This window comes from Elephas maximus, chromosome 6 (assembly GCF_024166365.1).
Source record: "Elephas maximus indicus isolate mEleMax1 chromosome 6, mEleMax1 primary haplotype, whole genome shotgun sequence".
Lineage (NCBI taxonomy): Eukaryota > Metazoa > Chordata > Mammalia > Proboscidea > Elephantidae > Elephas > Elephas maximus.
Genome location: NC_064824.1, coordinates 133,430,628 through 133,457,342, shown reverse-complemented (window position 1 = coordinate 133,457,342; position 26,715 = coordinate 133,430,628). Strand labels below are relative to the sequence as shown.

At 37.5% G+C, this 26,715-nt stretch overlaps 1 protein-coding gene across 1 annotated transcript in view; it reads right to left on the bottom strand.

Annotated features, from left to right (window-relative positions):
• Positions 1 to 26,715, bottom strand: part of PSMD1 (proteasome 26S subunit, non-ATPase 1) — a 112,684-nt gene that overhangs the window by 4,848 nt on the left and 81,121 nt on the right. The window contains exons 19-23 of the mRNA XM_049888432.1: positions 21,957 to 22,059; positions 14,880 to 15,049; positions 7,147 to 7,239; positions 5,701 to 5,787; positions 4,580 to 4,726 (exon numbers count right to left, since the gene is read on the bottom strand). Coding sequence (XP_049744389.1) covers positions 4,580 to 4,726; positions 5,701 to 5,787; positions 7,147 to 7,239; positions 14,880 to 15,049; positions 21,957 to 22,059 — 600 coding nt within the window. The remainder of the gene's footprint in view (positions 1 to 4,579; positions 4,727 to 5,700; positions 5,788 to 7,146; positions 7,240 to 14,879; positions 15,050 to 21,956; positions 22,060 to 26,715) is intronic.

The following is a 26,715-nucleotide window of genomic DNA, read 5'->3' as shown; positions in this document are numbered from 1 at the left end:
TGCTCAGCATACAGATTGAATATGTATGGTGAAAGGATACAGCCCCAACACACACCTTTCCTGACTTTAAACCACAGAGTATACCCTTGTTCTGTTTGAACAACTGCCTCTTGACCTATGTACAGGTTCCTCATGAGCACAATTAAGTATTCTGGAACTCTCATTCTTTGCAACATTATCCATTAATTTGTTATGATCCACACAGTCACATTTGAATTGTGGTGTTGGCGAAGAATACCGAATATACCATGGACTGCCAGAAAAACGAACAAATTGGTCTTGGAAGATGTACAGCCAGGATGCTCCTCAGAAGCGAGAGTGGTGAGATTTTGTCTCACGTACTTCAGACATGTTACCAGTAGGGACCAGTCCCTTGAAAAGGACATCATGCTTGGTAAAGAAGAGGGTCAGTGAAAAAGAGGAAGGCCCTCAATGAGATGGACTGACACAGTGGCTGCAATAATGGGCTCAAACACAGCCATGACTGTGAAGATGGCACAGGACTGGGCAGCATTTTATTCTGTGTTGCTATGAGTCTGAACAGACTCAATGGCACCTAACAACAACAATGGATGGACTACCATTTTCTTTAGCCATTTACCAGTTGATGGACATTGGGCTGCTGGTACTTTTTGCCATTATAAATAATGCTGGATGAACATTTACATATAAATTTTTATGTGAACGTGTGTTTTCATTTCCCATGAGCAATCTTTTTTTTTTAAAAAATAATTTTTATTGTGCTTTAAGTCAAAGTTTACAAATCAAGTCAGTCTGTCACATATAAGCTTATGTACACCTTACTACATACTCCCATTTACTCTCCCCCTAATGAGTCAGCCCGCTCCCTTCCTCCAGTCTCTCCTTTTGTGACCGTTTTGTCAGTTTCTAACCCTCTCTACGCTCCCATCTCCCCTCCAGACAGGAGATGCCAACACAGTCTCAAGTGTCCACCTGATACAAGTAGCTTACTCTTCATCAGCATCTCTCTCCAGCCCATCGTCCAGTCCCTTCCATGTCTGATGAGAAGTCTTCGGGAATGGTTCCTGTCCTGGGCTAACAGAAGGTTTGGGGACCATGACCGCCAGGATTCTTCCAGTCTCAGTCAGACCATTAAGTCTGGTCTTTTTATGAGAATTCGGGGTCTGCATCCCACTGTTCTCCTGCTCCCTCAGGAGTTCTCTGTTGTGCTCCCTGTCAGGGCAGTCATCAGTTGTGGCCGGGCACCGTCTAGTTCTTCTGGTCTCAGGATGATGTAAGTCTCTAGTCCCATGAGCAATCTTATAGGTTGAACTGTGCCCCCCAGTATTGGCTATGATTCCCAGTATTGTGTGGCTGTCCACTATTTTCTCATCTGATGTGATTTGCCTATATGTTGTAAATCCTACTTCTATGATGCCAGTGAGGCAGGATTAGAGGCAGTTTTATGTTAATGAGGCAGGACTCAATCTACAAGATTATACTGTATCTTGAGTGAGTCTCTTTTGAGATATAAAAGACAGAAACAAGCAGAGAGACAGGTGGACCCCCTACCATCAAGAATGAAGAACCAGGACGGGAGTATGTCCTTCAAACCTAGGGTCCCTGTGCTGAGAAGCTTGTAGATCAGAGGAAGACTAATGACAAGGACCTTCCCCCAGAGCCAACAGAGGGGGCTGGGGCCCTGAATTCAGACTTCTAGCCTCCTAAACTGTGAGAGAATAAATTTCTCTTTGTTAAAGCCATCCATTTGTGGTATTTTTGTTATAGCAGCACTAGGTAACTAAGACAGGCATATACCTGAAAACTGCTGGGTTACATGGTGAGTCTCCATTTAACTTTTGGAGGAACTGCCAAACTGTTTTCCACAGTGGCTGCACCAGTTTAAATTTCCACCAGTGGTATATGAGGCTTCCAATTTCTTCACAACACTTATTGTCTGTCTTTTTGATTATATAGTCATTCTTTGAGATGATGTGCATCCCCCTAGTGATTAATGACATTGAGAATTTTTCCCTGTGCTTACTGGCCATTTGTATGTCTTCTTTGGAGAAATGTCTATGCAAATTCGTTGCCCATTTTTAAACTGGGTTGTCTTTTTATTGTTGAGTTATAAGCGTTCTTTACCTATTTTGGATATAAGCCTCTTTTAGATATAGGATCTGTACATATTTTCTCCCATTTTGTGGGTTGTCTTTTTTAGTTTCTTGATAGTAAATGTATAACAATTTTTAATTTTGATGAAATCCAATTTGTCTTTTTTTTTCTTTCGGGGGGAGGTAGGGGTTTGCTTGTGGTTTAGGTATCATATCTAAGAAACTACTGCCTAATTCAAGGTCATAAAGATTTGCATGTATGTTTTCTTTTACAGTTTTAGGCTCTTACAAGGAACGATTTTCAATTAAATTTTGTCTGTAGTGTGAGGTAGAAGAGCAAAATCGTTCTTTTGCATGCAGGCATCTAGTTGTTTCAGCACTATTTGTTAAAAAGACTTCTTTCCCCATTAAACTGTCTTGGCACCTTGTCAGAAATCAATTGATCATAAACGTATGGGTAGATTTCCAGACTCTTAATTCTAGTCCATTGGTCTATATGTCTCTTTATACCAGTACCACAGAGTCTTAATTACTGTAGCTTTGTAGAAAGTTTGAAATCGGGAAGTTTGAGCCAACTTTTTTCTCATTTTCTCCAGATGGTTTTGGCTATTCTGAGTTCTCTGCATTTAGATATGAATTTTAGGACCAGCTTTTCAATTTCTGCAAAAAAGACTGTCGCAATTTTGATAGGGATTATGTTGAATCTATAAATCACTTTTGAGTATACTGTCATCTTAACAATATTAAGTTTCCAATCCATGAACATATGTCATTTTCTTTTCTTGTGATGCCTGTCTGATTTTGCCACCAGGGTAATACTGGCTTCACAGAACGAGCTTAGAAGTGTTTCCCCTACTTCAATTTTTAGAAGAGCTTGTTAATTTTTCTTTAAACATTTGGTAGAATTCACAAGCAAAGCCATCTGGGCCTGGGATTTTCTCTGTAAGAGGGTTTTAATTACTAATTCAATCTGTTTACTTATTATAGATCTATTCAGATTTTATATTTCTTCTAGAATCACTTTTAGTGATTTCTGTCTAAGAATTTGTCCATTTCATCTAGGGTATCTAATTTGTTGGTATACAGTTGTTCACAGTATTCCCCTACAACCCTTTTAATCTTTGTAAGGTTAGTAGTAATGTCCCCTTCTTTCAGTCCTGATTTTATAATTTGAGTTTTCTTTTTTTTCTTGATCAGTCTAGCTAAAGGTTTGTCAGTTTTGTTGGTCTTTTTGAAGAACTAATTTTTGGTTTCGTTGATTTTCTTTACTGTTTTTCTATCCTCTATTTCATTAATTTCTGCTCTAATCTGTATTATTTCTTTCCTTCTGCTTGTGTTGGGTTTTGTTTGCTCTTCTTTTTTCTAGTTTCTTAAGTTTGAAGGTTAGATCATTGATTTGCTGGCTTTCTTCTTTTTCAATATAGGTGTTTAAAGCTATTAATTTTTCTCTAAGCACTGCTTTTGCTGCATCTCATAAGTTTTGGTATTAGTGTCTTATTTTCATTAATCTGAAAGTACTTTCTAATTTCTCTTGTGACTTCTTTTTTGATCCACTGGTTATTTAGAAGATTGCTGTTTAATTTCCATATATGGTTTACATATGATTTTCCATGTGCCAGACATAGTTTTAGGTGTTTTACATGTAACAACCTGTTTAATCTTTACCCTAGGAGATGGGTAATATTATCAACCTAATTTTACAGATGAGAAACTGAAACTCAAAGAGATTAAACCACTTGTCTTAGCCACACAGCTAAGAAGTGGCAGAACTGGAGTACAAACTGAGTGCTGTCCAATTCAAGCCTTTAAACCACTATACACAGCTATCTTCCATCCCTTGCCCTTGTCTTCTTTAGGTGATAATCTAATCAAGTAAGACCTTGGCTCACAACTGTACATAAGAGATGTCTTCCACCCACCATCAAGATCTTAGCTGATAAGAATGGGTTTATTCTCCTACAAGGATCTAGAAATCTTGTCGACAACACTGCCACAGACCCAGGATCTGGATCTCTTAAATATGTCTACTGGTGGTTCCCTAGTTTTCCAGATACAAGAACCTGGAAAATAAAGACATAATCATGCTCAAATTTCAGATCAATATTTGTTTCTAACGTGAAACTTTCTGCTTTGGAATAAATTAAATGACATTCAGATCTTTTTCTAAGTCTAAAATTCAATGAATTTATGAATGCAGTGTAATCACAATGAAGATCAACACTTACTGAACAATGCCAGCTCTTGTTCTAAGTGCTTGTGTATTAATGTTATAAACTTGTTTAATCTTTGCTATATTCCAATGAGTTAGGGATATAATCTCCATTTTATAGCAGAGGAAAAACTAAGGCAGAGAGAGGTTTGGTACTTGGCCCAAGGTCACATAGTCTGTAAGTGGTAGAATCAAGACTCAGGATCCTTGAAAATTTATCTTTCTCTATCAAGGTTCTATTGTCCTATGAATTAATATGCCATTGGTATATAGGCAAGAGCCATTGGTAACTTACTGGTTTGAAAGGTTGGTATCTACAAGTCTCTGTCATGGTTAGGACCTTAAGCTGGGCAGGCATAACTCGGGCTGGGTTATCCAATAACTGGAAGTTTGGCTCAGGCTCTTTTTTCTTCTCTTTTTCTTCCTTTTTCTCTGCCTCATCCTAGAAAACAGAAAAAAATAGCCCTATAAGGTTCACGCCTGTTCCACATCACTGGGTATATTTGATAAGTTTACTGAGCAAATAATAGGTGCAAAAGGTAGTGGCAGATATAGTGGAAGTACAACTAAAGTGACATCAGACTCAGAGGAGGGAAAAGGTAACTCTGGAGGTAAGTATGGCATTTAACTTAGTTTCAAAGAATGTGAAAGTTTTCTGCCAGCAGAGTTCAGAAAAAGAGAGTCTATTTAATTAAGCACATGGCAAGAAAACCCTGTGGCTGAAGCATGGGGTGGATGGGGAAATAAGACTTGAAAAGCTAGATGACATCTGATCTTGCCTGAAAGGGCTTTTCTCCCATCATCATCTCTTTATCTTTTGAAAATCCTACTCTGCCCTTTAAAACCGATTTCAGTTATCACTTTATCCAGGAACTCAATTCTGATCTGTATTCTTCTATTCTTCCCACAGAGCCCTGGTGGTACAGTGCTAACCAAAAGGTCAGTGATTCAAATTCACCAGCTGCTCCTTGGTAACCCTATGGGGAAATTCTACTCTGTCCTATATGGTTGCTATGAGTTAGAATCAACTTGACAGCAACAGGTTTGGTTTTCGTTTATTCTTTGGAGCCTTGGTGGCGCAGTGGCTAAGTGTTCAGCTGCTAACCAAAAAGCCGGCAGCTCAAATCCACCAACCACTCCTTGGAAACCCTATGGGGCAGTTGTACTCATGAGCTGGATAATCAACTTGAGGCAATGGGTATTTATTTTTGGAGGGGGGGGGTGTTCTTTCTATAAATGGATATAAATTAAAATCTCTTCTAATAAAATTTTATGATTCTATATACTTGGAATAGGATAATTATTTAAAACAATCCAAGAGTAAGGTAAAATAATGTTCAACTAAGGAAGAATCTGGACCACAACAGAGATAGATAAGCAAAACCTCAGTTCATATGACCACCAAGTTATACCTACCACTTCCATTTTTTCCTCTTCCTTTTTCTCTTTTTCTTTTTCCTTCTTTTTAGCCTTGGCAGTAATAGATAATACAGCAGTAGAAACCTAAAGGAAGTGAATAGGGTAGATAGTTTCAATCCATTATCTATATACAAACATAAAAGCCCAAAGAGGGCTTAGCCGTACAATATTTCTTTTTTTGCCGGCAGCAAGTATCAAAAAGAGTAAGAGCCAGGAAATCGATGGGAGAAGCAAGCAGGACATTCATTCGCACAGTGTACTACTACTTGTCATCAGGTGAGTCTTTAGTTTCTGACGGCTGCTGTCTAGTGTAACTCGGTCCTCTTCTTTTAATCTGTAGCCTATCCTGGATGTAGGTTTGCTATTGTATACTTCTGAGATAGAGAAAAGGATGCTACACTCCTTTTTGCTTTATAGGGAAAGCATGAGAAAACAAGTTTTTCTGCAGCCCTGGTGGTAGAGATGTCCTCACTGTCCTAGGTGCCCTACTACATACAGTGTGTGAGCGGTTAGCCTGGAATTCCTCCTTGATGGGTCTCATGGAACTGAAAGATGAAACAGAGATTTTGAAAGGCTGGGCAGTACTGGTGTAAAGCCTGACTTTGTTTCTGAAACACAGATGATAAAAAACAAGATGCTGTTGTCAAAGGGGATTCATCACCTTCAAATTAGGTCAATTACATAATTATCCTTATTCACAAAATTTACAGCAAATAATTGACAACTGGCTAACACAGAAAAAATATTATCCTAAGGTAAAGAACCATTTTCCCAGGTATAGGGTGACATGAAAAGATAATTTTACTGAGTAAAACTTCAGGGGCAAGTGCAGCCTCTCTCATTCACTATAATTTAACATACACCAATCAGTGTCCTCATATGCAGTTGGTAGGAGTACAAATTGGTTATACCTACAAAAATAAATGCATATTACTTATATGATCAAACAATTTCACGTCCAGGATTCTAACCTATAGATATTCTTGCATAAGTGCCCAAATATAAGTGTATACAGGCTTTCGTTCCAGCCTCATTTATACCAGTGAAAAATCAGAAATAACCAAAAATGGACATCAAATAAAGAAATGGTTAAATAAACAACTATACAGCCATAAGAGGATGTAAAGAAAAATGAGATACATACGTATCGAAAATGCCGATAATATCGTTAAAGTGAAAACAACAAGAAGCAGAACAGTATGTACAGGATAATTCTATTTGTGTTTAAGAATATTCCTATGTGCAGAGAAAACATTAGGAAGGATTCACAAGTTGTGACATGGGACCTGGATGAGGAGGAAAGGAAAATATTCTCCTGTGCAATGTTAGATTTTACAGTAAGAAAGTATTACTTTTATGGTAACTAATTTAAAACTTAAAAAATAGAAACAAATCTGAATAAAACAGTAGCTCCTCTATGTCAACAGGAAACAAAGAACCTACCTTTTCCTTTTCTTTTTCTTTTGGTACTTCCAGAGGCGCAGGATATGCAAATGTGGATGGTTTACAGTTGGATTTATACTGAACTTTTGGCATCTGGAAAAATAAAACAACTTTTTTGTCTTCCTTCATTAAAATAACTAAAATCAGGGTTTAAGTATTCTACACTCTCAACAAGCATACAGATGCAAAAGGAGATCAGAAGCTCCAATTCAGACTCATTGTCAATTTCAGTGCTATTCAAATATGTTACCATTTTTCTCTGAAGGCACCTGTCTTCTTTTGTTGAGCGAGTTTTTAGTGCTCTAAAGAACTGCCCCTCGCTCCCTTACGCTATTCTGAAGATTTGTGACCCTGAACCAAAAAACCTAAACCCACTGCCGTACAGTCCATTCTCACTTACAGTGACGACCCCGTAAGGTTTCCAAGGCTGTAAATCTCTATGGAAGCAGACTGCCACATGGCTCTCCTGTAGACCTGCCAGTGGTTTTGAACCACTGACCTTTCGGTTAGCAGACCAGTGCTTTAACCACTATACCACCAGGGCTCCTTTGAACCAAACTCGATGCCACTGAGTTGATTCCGGAGTAGGGCTGCCACACAGGGTTTCCAAGGAGCAGCTGGTGTATCTGAACTACCGACCTTCTGGTTAGCAGCCAGGCTCTTAACCACTGTGCCACCAGGGCTCCCTCTTCTTTGAACAGGCATGCCTTCACATCATCTGTATCAACGACCCACCCTGTGTCAGCGGGTTAATTCCCACTTACAGTGCGAACATCAGTTCCACTGTTACCGCCTTTGTAAAATGTTACCTGATTATCTAGCCTGCATACCTTTTTTTTTTTTATACCTACTTTGATTTATCTTCCTTGTACCACCCTACAACCTATACAAGTCTGTACACAGTTTCCACATCATACACTCATGCCTTATAAGGGTCTAACATGAGCCTCACAGAAAAGTCAGCTTCACATTACTTATTGCCCAGGTTTAGAGTTAGCTAATTTGAACTTCTCTTTATTTACCCAGTTTGCATTGGTGGAGAATGGTAATAAGGATCACATTTACTAGAATGAGGAAGACCTTGTCTTTTCCATTGTGAAGAATGAAAACAGAGATGATAAATTGTTTTCCAGAGGGGAAAAGCCCCTAAAGATTATGCAGGACATTTAATTACAATGACAAAGGTTAGCGATAGGGAAACCAAAAGATTCTTAACTTGAGACATAAAACTGGTCAATATTTATAAATAAAGGTTACAGCCTTGAAAACCCCATGGAGCAGTTCTACTCTGCAGACATGGGGCCACCATGAGTGAGAAGCAACTCGACAACATTAGTTTTAATACTGAAACACTTAACCAAGGGATAACTGGCTACACAGCTATAGTGGAAAAAAAAAAAAAAAAAAAAGAATGAAATAATCTTTATTACCCAAGCTTTGGCCTAAAATTTTTCCCTTCTGAAAATTTAATATAACATTTTAACAATAGCAATGAGAAGATGTAAGAATTATTTAAAGGTCAAAGGCCTCTGGATGAGAACAAGATGAGTCATCAGGCCACAAGACTGAGGAGACCGAAGTATGAACTCCAACCCCGTTTAAAAAAAAAAAAAGATGTGATGACAGTGAATGTAGAACCTTAAGGCTTTGACTTCTGTGATTAGTTTGATTCTGTCAGATTCCCTGGCTCCTCACTGTTGGTCTTGCTTCTAGCCATGACCAAAGGGACATCCTCCTACTTGCCCCCACTTTATTATTTTTTTCCTAAATTTTATTTATTTTGCTGTTGTTCAGAACATATACAGCAAAACAAATACACCAATTCAAGTTTCTACACGTACAATTTAGCTACACTGATTACATTCTTCGACTTCTGCAGCCATTCTCACCTCCCTTTCTGACTTGTTCCTCCCTCTTTAATATAAATTCACTGCCCTCTGAGGTTCCTATCTAATCTTTCGAGTTATTGTTGTCAATTTGATCCCATATAGATAGTTCTTAAAAGAGCATAATGCTCAAGGCAGGCCTTTTTTACTAGTTAAGCTAAACTACGGATTGGTTTTAAGACAACCTCAGGGGATATTTTTGGTTTAAGGTTTACAGATTATCTCAAGACAATAGTTTCAGGGGTTCATCTACCCTCTATGGCTCCAGAAGGCTAGAGTACGTAAGAATTTGAAATTTTGTTCTGTATTTTTCCTCTTTCAATCGTGATTCTTCTTTTTGATCAAAATGTTTCCTAGTAGCAGCTAGGCACCATTCAGTTCTTCTGGTCTCATGACAAAGGAGGTAGTTGTTCATGCAGGGAATCAGCCACAAATTCCGTATCCTCCTCCTATTCTTGACTCTCCTTTTTCCTCTGTTGCTCCGGGTGAATAAAGACCAACTATTGTACCTTGGATGGCCACTTGCAAGCTTTTAAGACCCCAGCCATACGAAGCCAACTAGGAAACAGAAGCACTAAACACCTAATTAGGCCAATTAACTCGGATGTTCCGTGAAATAAGGACGCTAAACCTCCAAACCAGGGAACCAAATCCCATGAGGTGTCTGGCTGTACATAAACTGCCTCAGCAGCCGCTCGCTCTTTTTTTGTTGCTGTTGTAAATATATCTACGATACAACTTTTGCCAATAAACTTTTTACAGGTGTACTACTTAAACTGACAGTAATTACGGTAACTGGGTGTTGCAACCCCACCCTTACTTAATGTGATTTTTCCATCACCGTTACTGCCCCTTTTTCTCCCTCCCTCTGGCTCCTGGTAACCACTAATAAACTTGGGTCTCTATACATTTGCTCTTTCTTGTCTTTTTATATTAGAGAGGTCATACAATATTTGTCCTTTTGTGATTGGCTTATTTCATTTGATGTAATGTTTTCAAGCTCCAGCTGTACTGCAGCATGTATCACAGCTTCATTTCTCCCATTGGCTGAATAGTATTCCGCTGTATGTATATACCGTATTTTTTTAATTCATTCACCTGTTGAAGGGCATTTAGGTTGTTTCCACCTTTCGGCTATCGTGAATAGCGCTGCAATGAACACTGGTGTACAAGTCTCTGTTTCAGTCTCTGCTTTCAAGTCTATTGGATACGTAACCAGGGGTGGAATTGGTGAGTCATATAGTAGTTCTATTTTTAGTTTTTTGAGGAACCTCCACACTGTTTTCACAACGGCCATACCATTTTGCATTCCTACCAGCAATGAATAAAGGTTTGAATTTCCTCATATCCTTGCCAACATTTGTTATTATTTTTTCTATCTTAGCCATATTAGTGGGAGTGAAATAGTATCTTACTGTGGTTTTGATTTGTATTTCTTTGACAGCTAATGATGCTGTTTGGTGGCCATCTGAATGTCCTCTTTGGTGAAATGAGTATTGAAGTCCTTTGCCCACTTTATGATTGGGTTGTCTTTTTGTTGTTATTAAAGTTTTATATATATTTTGGTTATTAGATTCTTGTTGGATATATGGTTTACGAAGATATTCTCCCAGTCGGCAGCTTCTTTTCATTTTCTTGGTAAAGTCTTCTGATGAACAAAAATTTTTAATTTTTATGAAGTCCCATTTCTTTGTCTTTTGCTGCTTGTGCTTTCGTTATTATATTAGTCCATTGTTGAAAGCTAAGTCTCATGGCGTTGCCCCTGCTTGTTCCTCTAGGAATTTCATGGTTTAGGTTGTACATTTAGGTCCTTAATCCATATGAATTTGTTTTTGTGCATGGTGTGAGGCATGGATTGTTTCATTTTTCTGCATGTGGAAATCCAATTTTCCCAGCACCATTTTATTGAAGAGACTCTTCCCCACTAAGTAGACTTAGAACCCTTGTCAAAAATCAGTTCACCACAGCTGTGTGCGTTTATTTCTGGACGCTCGATCCTACTTCGCTGGTCTATGTGTCTGTTGTTATACCAGCAGCAGGCTGTTTTCATTACTGTAGCTGTGTAGTATGTTTTAAAATCAGGAAGTCTGAGCCGTCCTACTTTGTTCTTCTCTTTTGACATTGTTTTAGCTATTTGGGGCCTCTTGCCATTCCATATGAGGACTCCACTGAGTCTATAAATCGCTTTGGGTAGTACTGACGTCTTAACAATATTAAGTCTTCCAAACCATGAACGTGGAAAATCTTTCCATTTATTTAAGTCTTCTTTAATCTCTTACAGCAGTGTTTTATAGTTTTCATTGTATAAATCTTTCACGTCCCTGGTTAGATTTATTCCTAGGTATTTCATTCTTTTAGATGCTATTGTAAATGGAATTGTTTCCCTAATTTTCCTTTCAGATGTATCATTGCTGCTGTATAGAAACCCGACTGATTTTTGTCTCTTGACCCATACCCTGCAACTTTGCTAAATTCCTCTGTTAACTCTAGACGTTTTCTTATGGACTCTTTGAGATTTTCTAAAATACAGGATCATACTATCCATGAATAGAGATAAATTTTACTTCTTCTTTTCCAATCCAGATACCTTTGATTTCTTTTTCCTGTCTTATTGCTCTGACTAGGACTTCTAATGCAAAACTGAACAGAAGTGGTAAGAGCGGGCACCCTTGTCTTCTTCCCGATTAAGTGGAAAGCTCTCAGTCTTTCTCCATTAAGTACAATGTTGGCTGTTGGCTTTTCATACAGGCTCTGAATCATATTAAGGAATTTCCCTTCTATTCCAATTTTCTTTAGGCTTTTCATCAAGAAAAGGTGTTAGATTTTATCAAATGCTTTTTCGGCACCCAGAGATGATCATGTAGTTCTTTTCCTTTGTTCTACTGATGTGGTGTATTATGTTGATTGATTTTCTAATGTTGACGCATCCCTGCATTCCTGAAATAAATCCCACTTGGTCATGGAATGTTGCTTTTTTAAATATGTTGTTGGATTCTCTATTTGCTAGTATTTTGTTGAGGATTTTTGCATCTATGTTAATAAGAGACATTGGCCTGTAGTTTTCTTGTGGTGTTTTTGTCTTGTTTTGGTATGAGGGTTACGTTTGTTTCACAGAATGAATTAGGGAATATTCCTTCCCTCCCTATATTTTGGAAGAGTTTAAACAGTATTGGTGTCGATTCCTCTCTAGGTGTTTGGTAAAATTCCCAAGTGAAGCCATCTGGTCCAGGAATTTTTTTTGTTGGGAGGTTTTTGATCACTGATTTATCTCTTCACTTGTTATGGGTCTGTTGAGACTCTCTATCCTGTCTTGAGTCAGTCTGAGTAGGTTGTGTGCTTCTAAGAATTTGTCCATTTCATCTAGGTTACGTGGTTTGTTGCCATACAGTTGTTCATAATATTCTGTCATAATTCTCTTTATTTCTACTGGGTCAGTTATAATGTCCCCTCTCTTTTTTTTATTTTGGTTATTTTCACCTTTTCTTTGTCAGTCTAGCTAAAAAAAAAAAAAAAAAGGCTTGTCAATTTTACTGGTATTTTCAATTAACTTCTGGTTTTACTGATTCTCTGTACCATTTTTCTGTTTTCAATTTTATTTATTTTTTGCTCTGATCTTTGTTAATTCCTTTCTTCTGGTAGATTTAGGCTTAGCTTGCTCTTCTCTTTCTAGTTCCTAGAGTTGTTGAGTTAAGCTGTTAATTTGAGATCTTTCTTCTTTTTTTTATGTAGGCATTTATTGCTATAAGTTTCCCTCTAAGTACTGCCTTTGCTGCACCCTATAAATTTTGGCATTCTGTGCTTTCATTTTTATTTGACTCTAAGAAATCTGTGATTTCTCTTTTGATTTCTTCCTTGACCCATTGGTAGTTCAATAGTGTGCTATTTAATTTCCATATGTTTGTGTATTTTCTAGTTTTTTTTTCTGTTATTGATTTCTAGCTTCACTCCGTGGTGGTCAGAAAAAATACTTTGTATGATTTCAGTCTTTTAAAATTTATCAGGACTCGCTTTCTGACCTGAAATGTGGTCTATCTTGGAGAATGATCCATGTCCACTGGAGTAGAGTATTTATTGCGCTGCTTTTGGGTGGAGTGTTCTATTTATGTTTCTCAAGTCTAGTTGGTTTACAGTGTCATTCAGGTCCTCTGTTTCCTTACTGATCTTCTTCCTAGATGTTCTTTCCAATATTGAAAGTGGTGTACTGAAGTCTCCATCTATTATTGCAGTACTATATATTTCTCCCTCCTATCCTATTGGTATTTGCTTTATGTATTTAGGTACCCAATGTAGGGTGCATATATATTTGGGATTGTTAAACATTCTTGATTAATTGACCCTTTTATCACTATGTAACATCCATCTTTATCTCTTCTAATAGATTTTGTCTTAAAGTCTACTTTGTCTGATATTAAGATTGCTACCTTAGCTCTCTTTTGGTTATCATTTGCATGGAATATTTTTTTCCATCCTTTCACTTTCAACTTGTTTGTGTCCTTGGGTTTAAGGTATGTCTCTAGTAAATGGTATATAGTTAGACCATGTTTTTTTAATCCATTCTGCCACTCTGCCTTTTGATTGGAGTACTCGGTCCATTTACATTCACTGATAAGAAGTGACTTACTTCTGCCATTTTGTTGTTTTTTTGTGTGTCTTATGCCTTCTTTGCCTTTGTCCTTTAGGACTGTTTGCTTCTGAATTTTGTTAGTTTATTGTAGAGTGACTTTTTAGTTCCTTTCTCTTTCCCTTTTGTGTATGTTTTTAAATATTTTCTTAGTGGTTACTATGAATATTACATTTAAGAGCTTGTATTTACAACATTCTAGGGGAAGTTGTTTTTTTGGGTTTTTAGGGTAAGTTGGTACCAACTTAACTTTAGTAACATACAAAAAATTCTGTATCTATACCATTCCTCTTCCCCACCTTTTCTGTTATCACTAATTACATCTTTATATTTCCTGTGCCCTGTAACATAATTTTATCCTTGCCTTTTATATATTTGTTATTAAAAAACATGAAGGACAAAACATTTAGAATTTTCAAGCATGATCCTCCTCTTTATTATTATCTTTTCTTTCATCAATGATTCTAGCATCACATAACTCTAAGACATGTCCCTGTTTCAAACCTTCAGTCCTCATTATTAAGACTTAGTTGAGGTCCTCATTCTTCCTTGTCTGGGTTACTGCAATGACATTGAAATGGGTTTCCTTTGCTATCAGAAAGATCTTTCTAAAATGCAAATCTTATCAGGTCATTTAGCTGTCTGAAGTCCTTCAACAGCTCCCAAAGTCTTCAGGATTAAATAGAATTCATCAGTGTTCTAAAAGCCCCTTCATACCTATACATTTAGCATATTCTCTCCCAATTGTATAAAGAGCTGGAGGCTAAGAAAAGATAAGAACTTACCCAAGTCTACACAGTAGAGTTCCTGGGTGGTTCAAATGGGTAATGCACTCAACTGCTAACCAAAAGGTTAGAGGTTCAAGTAGACTCAGAGGGGCCTCAGAAGAAAGCCCTGGTAGTCTACTTCCAAAAAATCAGCCATCAAAAATCCTATGAAGCACAGTTCTACTCTGAAACACATGGGGTCACCATGAATCAGAATTGATACAATGGCAAATAGTACACAGCTATAAAGAACCTGATTTTTAAATCTTCCACTGTCATACTCCACTCAACAAGGTGAAGATTCAATGTGAAGGGAAAATATTGATAAGAGGTTATGCAGATCTATGTGTAGCTATGGAAAAATCTAAGAAGCACTATTCGTCTTTAAAATTAAATGAAAATCCTTGTGTGTCAATGATGAATAGGATATTCTACACAACTAAGATTTCAAGAACATACCTTTAAGTCCTTGTTAAGGCCAATGACACAGGTAGGAGTATAAGCCAATGACAGGAAGTGTGAAAGAGGAAACCAGAACCAGAACTGGGTAAAGACAAGGACGCCAACTACAGAAGGCATATGGGTGTGTCCAGTTCTGGACTGTAAGGAGATGGTGACATTATGACCACCTGGAGAAAAAGAGAAACACCATGAACATCAATCCAGCAGAGCAAGACTAAAGATTTCTAAGTACTACACAAAAGAAACATTTGGCGATAATCTTAAGAACACAGATCATACAATCTACTATGGAGTCCTTGGAACTAGTTAGCCAATGAGCTATCCAGGGTCTCTAAAATTGAAAGTGCTACATTTGCTGTTTTTTCCTCTTTCTGATTTAACTATATATGCCTAAATGCAGGAAAATACGTATTTATAGCATAATCACACACTTATAAATATGTTTAACAGTAAAGACTGTTTCTTGCTTTTTAGGCACTAGACAGAATAAAAATTACTAAAATTATAAGAAACATCCAGAGCAAGTTATGAAGATCTATGTGCCGCTACAGAAAAATCTAAGAAGCACTGAGTGTTACTCTGTGAATTATTAAACCCCTTAAATTGATAGGAGGCAGTTCTGACATTAACTAGCCTTGTGACCTTGGACAATCACCTTACTTCTAAGAGATTTTTTTCCCATTGGCAAAACAAGTATTGGAACCTGAGCAGTGATTTTCAAAAGAAAAATTTTAACCTTCAATCCTTGATTTAATTGAAATTTTTTGAGAACGTATAATACATGAAATAATGACATCAGAGCTGATCCTGTTTAATCAGACGTTTGGGCTGCTGACAGAGTATAAGTATGGCTTAGAAACTGACCTGTTTGCCTACATCTTTTCAGGAGCCCTAGTCTATTACTTGAGAGAATATAGAAAAAGAGTTTAAACCAGTCAACTAGATCTAAGATCCAAGCATCGGTGGGATAGCTGAATCTTTATTGGGCACTTGAGATTCTAGGAGGCTATTAAGGATTGGAAACTCAAATACCTTTAGGAAACAGCCATTTAACACAAATGAGAAAAAGTAGGCTAGGAGCAGTGGAGACTGAAGCAAACTAGAAAGTCCATGCCTTATTTAAATGTAGTAGCTGTTATTAGGGATGTAGGCCTGAACTATTATTATGGATATATTTCTTCAATACCTCAGGTCATTGGGTCAGTTTGTTTAAAAGTAGGCCCTAATGTTGCAAGTTTTGTTTGGTAGGCAAAATAAAAAATATCATTGGACTGGATTTGGCCAATGAGCTGCTATATTGCAACCTCCAGTCTATATGGTAATGGTGCTGGACTACAGAACTCTGAGAAGCAAATCTTCTTAGTTTATATAACAGACTATGATAACTGGGGATTGTCTGTTCTGAATCAGGATCCTGATTGGAATTCCAGTGTTGAATTCCTGTTGCTCACATCTCACTCCCCACAGATATCAGCATCTTGCACATGCCGCCACATCTGCTTGAGTCAGGAAGTGAATAGTGACTTTACTAAATCAAAAAGTATTGTAATTGTTGTAAGAACCAGGGTTCTACTGTTAGCCAAATAATCCAGATTTTCTTATTACTTCACTACAGATCTTTCATTTAAGATTTCATCTGGAAAAAAAAAAAATCAGGTCAACTTTAATTTGAGTTAATAAATTAATGGTCTACTTATACTTTCTCCTTCTACATTCACTAAATGTTTCCTATGTACTGAGAGTTCTGAACAAACTACTGGAGATCCCAAGAAGCCAGAGAGACAGCTAATTAGATAACTGAATTTAGACATAAAAGTATTATGATAGAGATAAACACAGGTGTTAATGGGAACATAAACCTAAGCATGCTACCTAACCCAGGGTGGTGGCTGGGTAGGGTAGAAGACGGGGAAAGCTGCCCAGAGAACGTGCCATCTGATCTAAGTTTTGAAGTTGAACTCCATCTATTTCAACAAAATCTATCTTCTTCAGACTTAGGAACTAGCCTTTTGTTCTAACACTGTGAGATCTAATAAACAAGGGAGGGTTTATTCTATTGATAGTGTTTATAGTTTTATGGAATTTACTCATAAATCTTCTTATTCTTTGGCTTTTCTCCCTTGAAGAGGCCAAATCATTCAGTGAGTTCTCATAAACGTCCCTTCACTCACTGCTTTGGAGCTGTCCTCTCCATATTTTCTCCTATGCCACTAACTCCACTAAGACAGAGGCCAGGACTGCAAATGTTTCTAATGCAGTTGCAGCACAGGAGGGCAGAATATTAACACAGAGTGAAAAAGGGTGAGAAAACAATTTTATGCTTAGTTAGTAGTAAACAGCACAAAACAGAACTTTAATGTACCAAATAACATGAAAAATACCCAAGGCAAACACCATTATAAATAAAAAGGGAAATGGAAAAAAAAGCACCAAAATTTAATTGGTCCATGACAAATCAGACATTCATAAAAAAGAGGTGAAACGGGAAGGAAAGAGAGGAAGACAGAGAGATGGTTTCCCATAAAGACGAAGAATAAAACTGAAATGCAGAATTATCCTCCCCCAATTCTTAAGAAATAACACTAATATAGTAAAAACCAGCAAAAAATCGTAGTGGCGAAAGACCAAGAGTTGTCAGTCTAAAATCACAGACTTCAGAAAGTGACTGTCAATAAAAAAACAAAAACAAAACCAGATCTGTAGTATTAAAATGTTACTCCTAAATCCTGCTTGAAAAACTAATCACAGATAAAATCCAGCCACTTAAGTCTCTAATCTTAGGATACACAGAATCCAGGAGTGAAAAAAGTAGTAAAAGAAATGGTGGTGAGCACGGAATCCATTTGAATACGGAACTAAGGCTAAACAACTATGAGAATTATGGCTTTAGAAGAGAATGTAAAAGTTACAAACTTTGACAATGTAGACATAATACAAAAACACTGGAGGGTGGTGAACAATGAGGAGAGAGAACCCACGGGATGCCAATGTTTGTATTGTTTATACATAGGAGGATCAATACTGTCTCTAATTGAAATGATTTACTCTCTATCTAAAATATCTATGGAATATTTTCCTTATCTATACACAGCTGCAAGAAAATGTCTTTAAATTAACGAGAAAAGTAAACAATCTTAACGTTAAGTTTAAGCAGAAAACCCTTAAGTTAAAAAAAAAAAACAACCCCAAAACACACCAAACAAATAGATGAAAAAAGGACACCAAAGTCCTAAGTAAAAACAAAAAGCAAATAATAAAGCCAAAGGCAAAAATAAAGAATTCAGAAAAAAGCATAATTGTTGCTGTTGTTAGATATCGTCAAGTTGGTTCCAACTCACAGCAACCCTACAAAAGAAGGAAACACCGCCCGGTCCTGCACCATTCTCACAATCGTTGTTATGCTTGAGCCCACTGTTGCAGCCAATGTGTCGATCCATCTCACTGAGGTTCTTCTACTTTTTTGCTGATCCTCTACTTTACCAAGCATGATTGACCCCTCCTGATAATATGTCCAAAGTATGTGAGACAAAGTATTGCCATCCTTGCTTCTAAGAAGTAGTCTGGTTGTACTTTTTCCAAGACAGATTTGTTTGTTCTTTTGGTGGTCCAAACACCATAGTTCAAAGGCATCAATTCTTCTTCAGTCTTCCTTATTCATCGACAAACTTTCACATGCATATGAGGTGACTGAAAACAGCATGGCTTGGGTCAGGCGAATGTTAGTCCTTAAAGTGACATCTTTGCTTTTTAACCCTGTAAAGAGGTCTTTTGCAGCAGATTTGTCCAATGCAACGCGTCTTTTGATTTCTTGACTGTTGCTTCCAAGGGTGTTGATTGTGGATCCGAGTAAAATGAAATCCTTGACAACCTCAATTTTTCCTCCATTTATCACGACGTTGCTTACTGGTCCAGTTGTGATGATTTTTGTTTTCTTTATGTTGAAGCTGTAGTCTTTGATCTTCATCAATAAGTGCATCAAGTCCTCTTCATTTTCAGCAATCAAAGTTGTGTCATCTACATATTGCTTTGTTAATGAGTCTTCCTCCAATCCCAATGCCACACTCTTCTTAATAGAGTCCAGCTTCTCAGATTATTTGCTCAGCATACAGAATGAGTAAGTATGGTGAAAGGATACAACCCTGATGTACACCTTCCCTGACTTTAAACCATGTAGTATCCCCTTGTTCTGTTCACATGACAGCCTCCTGACCTATGTACAGGTTCCACATAAGCACAATTAAATGTTCTGGAATTCCCATTTTTCACAATGTTATCCATAATTATTATGATCCACACAGTTGAATGCCTTTGCATAGTCAATAAAACGCAAGTAAACATCTTCCCGGTATTCTTTGCTTTCAGCCAGGATTCATCTGACATCAGCTATGATATCCCTGGTTCTGCAACCTGTTCTAAATCTGGCTTGAATTTCTAACAGTTCCTTGTGGATACAGTGCTGCAGCTGCTTTTGAATGATCTTCAGCAAAATTTTACTTCCGTGTGATATTAATGATAGTGTGCAATAATTTCTGCATTAGGTTGGATCACCTTTCTTGGGAATATGCATAAATATGGATCTCTTCCAGTCAGCTGGCCAGGTAGCTGTCTTCTAAATTTCTTGACATAGATGAGTAAGCACTTCCAGGGCTCCATCTGTTTGCTGAAACATCTCAACTGGTATTCTGTCAATTCCTGGGGCCTCGTTCATCACCAATGCCTTTAGTGAAGCTTCTTTCAGTACCACCAGTTCCTTATCATCCGCTACCTCCTGAAATGGTTGGACGTCGAACAATTCTTTTTGGTATACCGGCTCTGTGTATTCCTTTCATCTGCTTTCGATGCATCTTGCATTGTTTAATATTTTACCTGTAGAATCCTTCAATATTGCAACTTGAGGCTTGAATTTTTTCTTCGGTTCTTTCAGCTCTAGAAATGCCGAGTGTGTTCCTCCCTTTTGGTTTTCTACTTCCAGGTCTCTGCATGTGTTATCATATACTTTACTTTGTCTTCTTGAGCAGCCCTTTGAAATCTTCTATTCAGCTCTTTGACTTTATCATCCCTTCCTTTCGCTTTAGCTACTAGATGCTCAAGAGCAAGTTTCAGAGTCTCTTCTGACATCTGCTTTGGTCTTCTCTTTCTTTCCTGTCTTTTTAATGACCTCTTGCTTTCTTCATGGATGATGTCCTTGATGTCATTCCACAACTCATCTGGTCTTTGGTTACTAGTGTTCAATGCGTCAAATCTATTCATCAGATGGTCTCTAAATTCAGGTGGGATATACTCAAGGTCATATCTTGGCTCTTGTGGACTTGCTCTGATTTTCTTCAGTTTCAGCTGACTTGCATATGAACAATTGATGGCCTGTCCTGAAACCAGTCTCTGGACTTGTTCTGACTGATTCTATTGAGTTTTTCTATCTTCTTTTTCCACAGATGCAGTTGATTTGATTCCTGTGTATTCTATCTGGCAAGGTCCATGTGCATAGTTGCCATTTATGTTGTAGGAAAAAGGTATAATTAGTACATAAATAAACAAAACAAGAATATCTCTTGCAAGTCTAAAAAAAAGACAAAATAACCAAAATTAGAGACGGGGACAGAAAAGAGAGGACATGTAAGGGAGATTATCTAAAATTATAAAGCAAGGAATTTGAAAACCTTGATGATATGATTAGGACACATGCAGCAAGTATAAAAATTGGAGAGATTAATTAACAAACATGAAAAATTTAAGAAAGTTACTAAAAAAAAAACAAGTGCAACTTCTTTTCCAGATTCTTTTTTACTCTGAATATACACACGTTTTAGTTGAACTGAGGAAAGTATAACTGCAACAAATATGGAAGATAGTGTTTTTATTAGAAGAAATATAGAAAGGTTCCCACTATGTCATATAATTAGAGCAGACAGCTATTTCATTATATTTAAAGAGTTAAGTCTAGCACTCTAAACCAAAGACAAGAAGGTAAGGGGGCAGGGAAATGAGATTACTAGAAACGAAACAACTAGTACACAAATAAATACGTAGATAGGTAATAAATACGAAAAAGTGTTCACCTAACAACAGAACTGCAACATAAACTTTGAGATACTATGCTTCACCTTTCAAATGAGAACAGATGAACAAAAAAGGATTCTATTCCATGTGGCTAGGGTACAGTTAAGAGAAATCCTCACATACTTGAACAATGAAATAGGTATGCTCTTTTCCCTTCTACCCTATTGAAATGACACCAATAATAATAGTTAAGGTACTTGTCTAATTAAGCCCAAATCTAAGGTACTAAAAACCACAATTCTGCCTCGGAAGGGCAGCCCAGCTTTATGAAATAAAACACAGTGGTGAGGAATGTGAATTCTGGAGCCAAACTGCAGAGTGTGCTACGCAATTAGGGAAATGTTACATGTGTTTTATTTTAGGAGTGATTTGGCTACAAGAATTGGTCTACAACATAATTTCCCCCTCCCAAATTTTTCAATGTCAACTTGTTTAAAACTCATATATACTAAGAAAAAAATCAGCTAACAATCACTGAGCACTTACAAAGTGACAGCACTGGTCTAACTGCTTCACAAGAATTTTTACTTTTCCCAACACTATAAGGTAGACTTTACAAGGATATGAAAACAGAGAGAGAGGGAGGAAAAGCATCTTCTCCATATTATAGCTAGTAATACAAAGGGGCTCTTAATGATGCTAGCAAATTGCCTCTGTGAACTGCAGGCTCCAAATTTTCTCAGGGAATAATTTCTCCCAGACTCAGTATCCACTATGTCATATAGTTAGAACAGATCATTATTTCATTATATTTAGTTTACAGAATAAGTCTGTACTCTACAGGAAAGATGAGAAAGTAAGGGGAGAGCCAGGAAACTAGATTACTGGAAACAGGACAACTAGAAAGAAAATAATGAGAATGCTGACACACTGCAAAAAACGTAACCAATTCACTGAATAATTTGTACAGAAGTTGCTAAATGGGACCCTAATTTGCTGTATAAACTTTCACCAAAAACACAATAAAATATTCTCATTAAAAAAAAAAAAAAAGACTGTAAAACTTAAAACATTTACCTGCATCTAGTATACCCTGGGCCAAAATAGCACCAAACTTGGCCATTACATCATCGTGTTTATCATTGATGACTTTGGAATACAGCTGTCTGAACTGATTCACCTGAAGGAACAAGAAAAAGAATTATAATTCTACACATTTGCTGTGCCATTTTAGAGCTGGAAAGATTACTCAAGTGGTAATTTAGTTCAAAATTTAACAAAATTAAAAAAGAGGATATGAACCGGATTTGAATACAGAACAGTTTCACAGCCGAAATCATAGATGTTATGACTTTTCATAGAAGCCCTGGTGGCGCAGTGGTTAAGCTATCTGAAAAGCTGGCATTTCGAATCCATCAGCCACTCTGCAGGAGAAAGATGTGGTAGTCTGCTCCTGTAAAGATTACAGCCTTGGAAACCCTATGGGGCAGTTCTACTCTGTCCTTCAGGGTTGCTTTGAGTCGGAATTGACTCAGCGGCAACGGGTTTGGTTTGGTATGACTTTTCATAACTGGCGTGTTAGTACCAGTTCTGTTTTGAATCCTCATTCCACAGGAGATGATTCAGGTTCAAGGGAATGTTGAATGTGATTTCTTACTGCACCACTGTTAGTGAGCAGGCTAAAAACAGTCCACGTGAACACTAAGGCTTTCACTGGACTTTGAATTATACAGCTCTTTTGCTTACCATAAACCTTGCAGATTTCCTAACAGGCACAGGCCTTCAGTTCTACCTTAAAGTAAACTACGCTTCACTGAATCCGTGTGAGGTATATTTTGGACTAATTGTACTCACATACACAGTACAGATTTTCATTACACATATGCTTAGTTTTCTGAGGACACCTCAGGATAAGTACTCTTACCAAAAGAAACATGACAAAACGGAATGTGAGTTGTCTTTTAGGGTGGGACTACTGGTAATTTCTGTTTGTGTCTTTATTCTTTTCTGCATTTTCTAAAATCAATATGCATGACTTACATAGTTAGAGAATCACATTTATAAAAAATATTCTTATCAATAAAGAAAGTGATCCCTTTAAATGTTTGGGTGACAACGAAGAAACTATTTTATGCTTCGTCCATGTCTTAACACTTCCATTTTCCCAACAGTGCTTTGCAAATGGTAGGTACCCAGGAAGAAATGTGCTGATTCAGGAAGTACACGATCTTGTTGTTCTTAGGTGCTGTCAAGTCAGTTCTGACTCACAGGGACCCCATGTACAACAGAACGAAACACTTCCTGGTCCTGCGCCATCCTCAAAATCGTTGTTATGCTTGAGCTGATTGTTGCAGCTACCGTGTCAATCCATCTCGTTGAGGGTCTTCCTCTCTTTCACTGAACCTCTACCAAGCATGACGTCATTCTCCAGGGACTTGGTCCCACCTGATAACTTGTCCAAAGAATGTGCAACGAACTCTTGCCATCCTTGCCAACTTTGCTCGTTCTTCTGAAGTCCACGGTATATTCAATTTCTTTGCCAACACCATAATTCAAAGGCATTAATTTTTTCTTCATTCGTCTTTATTCATTGTCCAGCTTTCGCAAGCATGAGGCAACTGAAAACACCATGGCTTGGGTCAGGCGCACCTTAGTCATTAAAGCGACATCTTTGCTTTTTAACCCTTCAAATAGGTCTTTTGCAGCAGATTTGTCCAGTGCAATGGGTCGTTTGATTTCCTGGGTGCCACTTCCATGGGCATTGATCATGGATCCAAGCAAAATGAAATCCTTAACAACTTCAATCTTTGCTCTCTTTGTCATGATGTTATCGGTCCAGGTGTGAGGATTTCTGTTGTCTTTATGTTAAGGAGTGATCCATACTGAAGGCTGCAGTCTTCGTGATCTTCATCAATAAGTGCTTCGGGTCCTCTTCACTTTCAGCAAGCAAGGTTGTGTCATCTGCATATCACAGGTTGTTAATGAGTCTTCCTCAAATCCTGATGCTGTGTTCTTCTTTACACAGTGCAGCTTCTCAGATTTGCTTAGTGTACAGACTGAATAAATATGGTGAAAGGATATAACCCTGACGTACACCTTTCCTGATTTTAAACCACGCAATATCCCCTCGTGTTCAAACAACTGCCTCTTGTTTTATGTACAGGTTACATGTGAGGACAATTCATTACTCTGGAATTCCCACTCTTTGCAATGTTATCCATAATTTGTCATGATCCACACAGTCAAATGCCTTCGCATAGTTAATAAAACACAGGTAAACATCTTTATGGTATTCTCTGCTTCCAGTCAAGAGCCATCTGACATCAGCAATGATACCCTCATTCCCTGTCTTCTGAATCTGGCTTGAATTTCTGGCAGTTCCTGTTGATATACTGCTATACCCACTTTTGAATCCTCTGTGGCAAAATTTTACTTGGGTATAACATTAATGATGGAAAACCAGATGGCATAGCGGTTGAGAGCTATAGCTGCTAACCAAAAGGTTGGCCCTTCAAATCCATCAGGTGCTCCTTGGAAACCCTATGGGGCAGTTCTACTCTGAATCAACTCAATGGCAATGGGTGGTTAATATTAATGATATTTTTCGATAATTTCCACCTTCTGTTGGATCACCGTTCTTTGGAATGGGCACAAATATGGATCTCTTCTAGTCGGCTGACCAGGTAACTGACTTTCAAATTTCTTGACATAGGTGAGCGAGCACTTCCAGCACTGCATTCATTTGTTGAAACATCTCAATTGCTTTTCTGTCAATTCCTGGAGCCTTGTTTTTCGCCAATGCCTCCTTCAGGGCCGCTTAGGCCTCTTCCTACGATACCATTGGTTCTTGATCACGTTACTTCCTGAAATGGTTGAATGTCAGCCAATTCTTTTTGGTACACAGACTCTGTATATTCCCTTCCATGTTCTTTTGAGACTTCCTGCGTCGTTTAATGTTTTTCCCATAGAATCCTTCAATATGGCAACTCAGGCTTGAATTTCTTCTTCAGTTATTTCAGGCTGAGAAATGCTGAGCGTGTTCTTCCCTTTTGGTTTTCTAAGTCCAGGTCTTTGCACATTCCATTATAATACTTTGTCTTCTCAAGCCACCCTTTGAAATCTTCTGTTCAGTTCTTTTACTTCATGATTTCTTCCTTTTGCTTTAGCTACTCTACGTTCATGTGCAAGTTTCAGAGTTTCTTCTGACAGACGTGCGGGGACATGATCATGGAGCTCCCCAAATCTGCCAAAAGCAGAAAATACCGAATTTGAGTTTCCTAATATGACTTTGGAGCCCTGGTGGTATAGTGGTTAAGTGCTACAGCTGCTAACCAAAAGATCTATATATTTCGAGTCCACCAGCTGCTCCTTGGAAACTCTATGGGTCAGTTCTACTCTGTCCTATAGGGTCGCTATGAGTTGGAATCGACTTGATGGCAATGAGTTTGGTTTTCTTTTTAATCTGTGTTATATGTTCTTTCAATATCTCTTTTGCTCTTCATTTATCCTGGTCTCAGAGGCCAGACTGTGATATAGTGGCAGAGTAATATGGAATCAGAGCGCTCTGGCTTATGAATACTGACTCTGCTCTCAGCAGCTGTCTGGGTAAATTACCTAGCTTTTCTTAGCCTCAGTTTCTTCATCTCTCCAGGGATTATTAACACCTACCTCACAAGGGTGTTGCAAGAGTTACATGAGGTAATGCACATAAAGTATTTTACAGTTGGTAAATGTTCAGTAACCATTGCTGTAATAACACATGGGGGCAGAATCCTACCAGTTCTGACCGACTATTACCTCTGTAACCGAAATACTGTACTGCTAACAAAATAATATTCTTTAGACACAGTTCTCAATTTTTTATTCATAGGTAGCAACAGAACGTAGTGGGAAAAACAATGAACTATCGCTGCCACTCACTGATCAGCATAAGGCTGTTAGGAAGTCTATCACTTCTTTATGCTTTACTTTCCCAACCTATAAAAACCAGCATGATTAGGTCATCACAAAAGTCCTTTCTAGTTCTAAAAATCCTAGGATTTGGTGCTTTTACTTTGGTTCAATAGGTCAAATTCCTTTGATTCTGAACTTATTTTAGATGAACACTTACATTGCCTTATATAGGTTGGAAATTTTATGTGCTAAAGGTTTATAAAATGTTTCATGAACTTATAAAAAAGAAACACTGGACAAAGTAGTGTATGTACATTATAGGGAGGAATTTAAATACAAAAATGTACCCAAAACAATAGGAAAACATCCAGTGAAATGAAAGACGGAGTTTTTAAAAATCAATGCAAATATATAACGGCCTTATACAATTAATGTTAGGTCAAATACTTTAAAAAAATGAGTTTTTATCATTTGTAATTCTTTTCCTCATATTTTATTTTATTGCTTTTGTATCAGTAACTTAGTTTTCATTATTATAATTCTTGGTCATGAATTATTATTTTCATAGATTAAGATAGAATCTTAAATTTGGAAGGTAACTTTGAAGTCATCTGGTCTGTTTTACAGATGTGAAAACTGAAGTTACAATAGGTGAAACGACTTACTTGCCTGTGATCACGCAATTACTGGCAATCAGAACCAGAATCATGATTTTCTCACTCAATTTCAGTGGTATAGTATTTAGAGTGATCCCATACACAAAACAAAATGTGGAATGTGCAGGGGAAAGTATCATATTAACTTCTGATTTTATTTTATGACAACCTTATAGAGAAGACGATGAATCTGCTTTAAATTCACGCTTTTACAATGTTTTTAATTCTGTACTTTACACAATTGGAAAACAAAAAACCCCTCTTAGATGTCAGGGAGAAAAATAAAG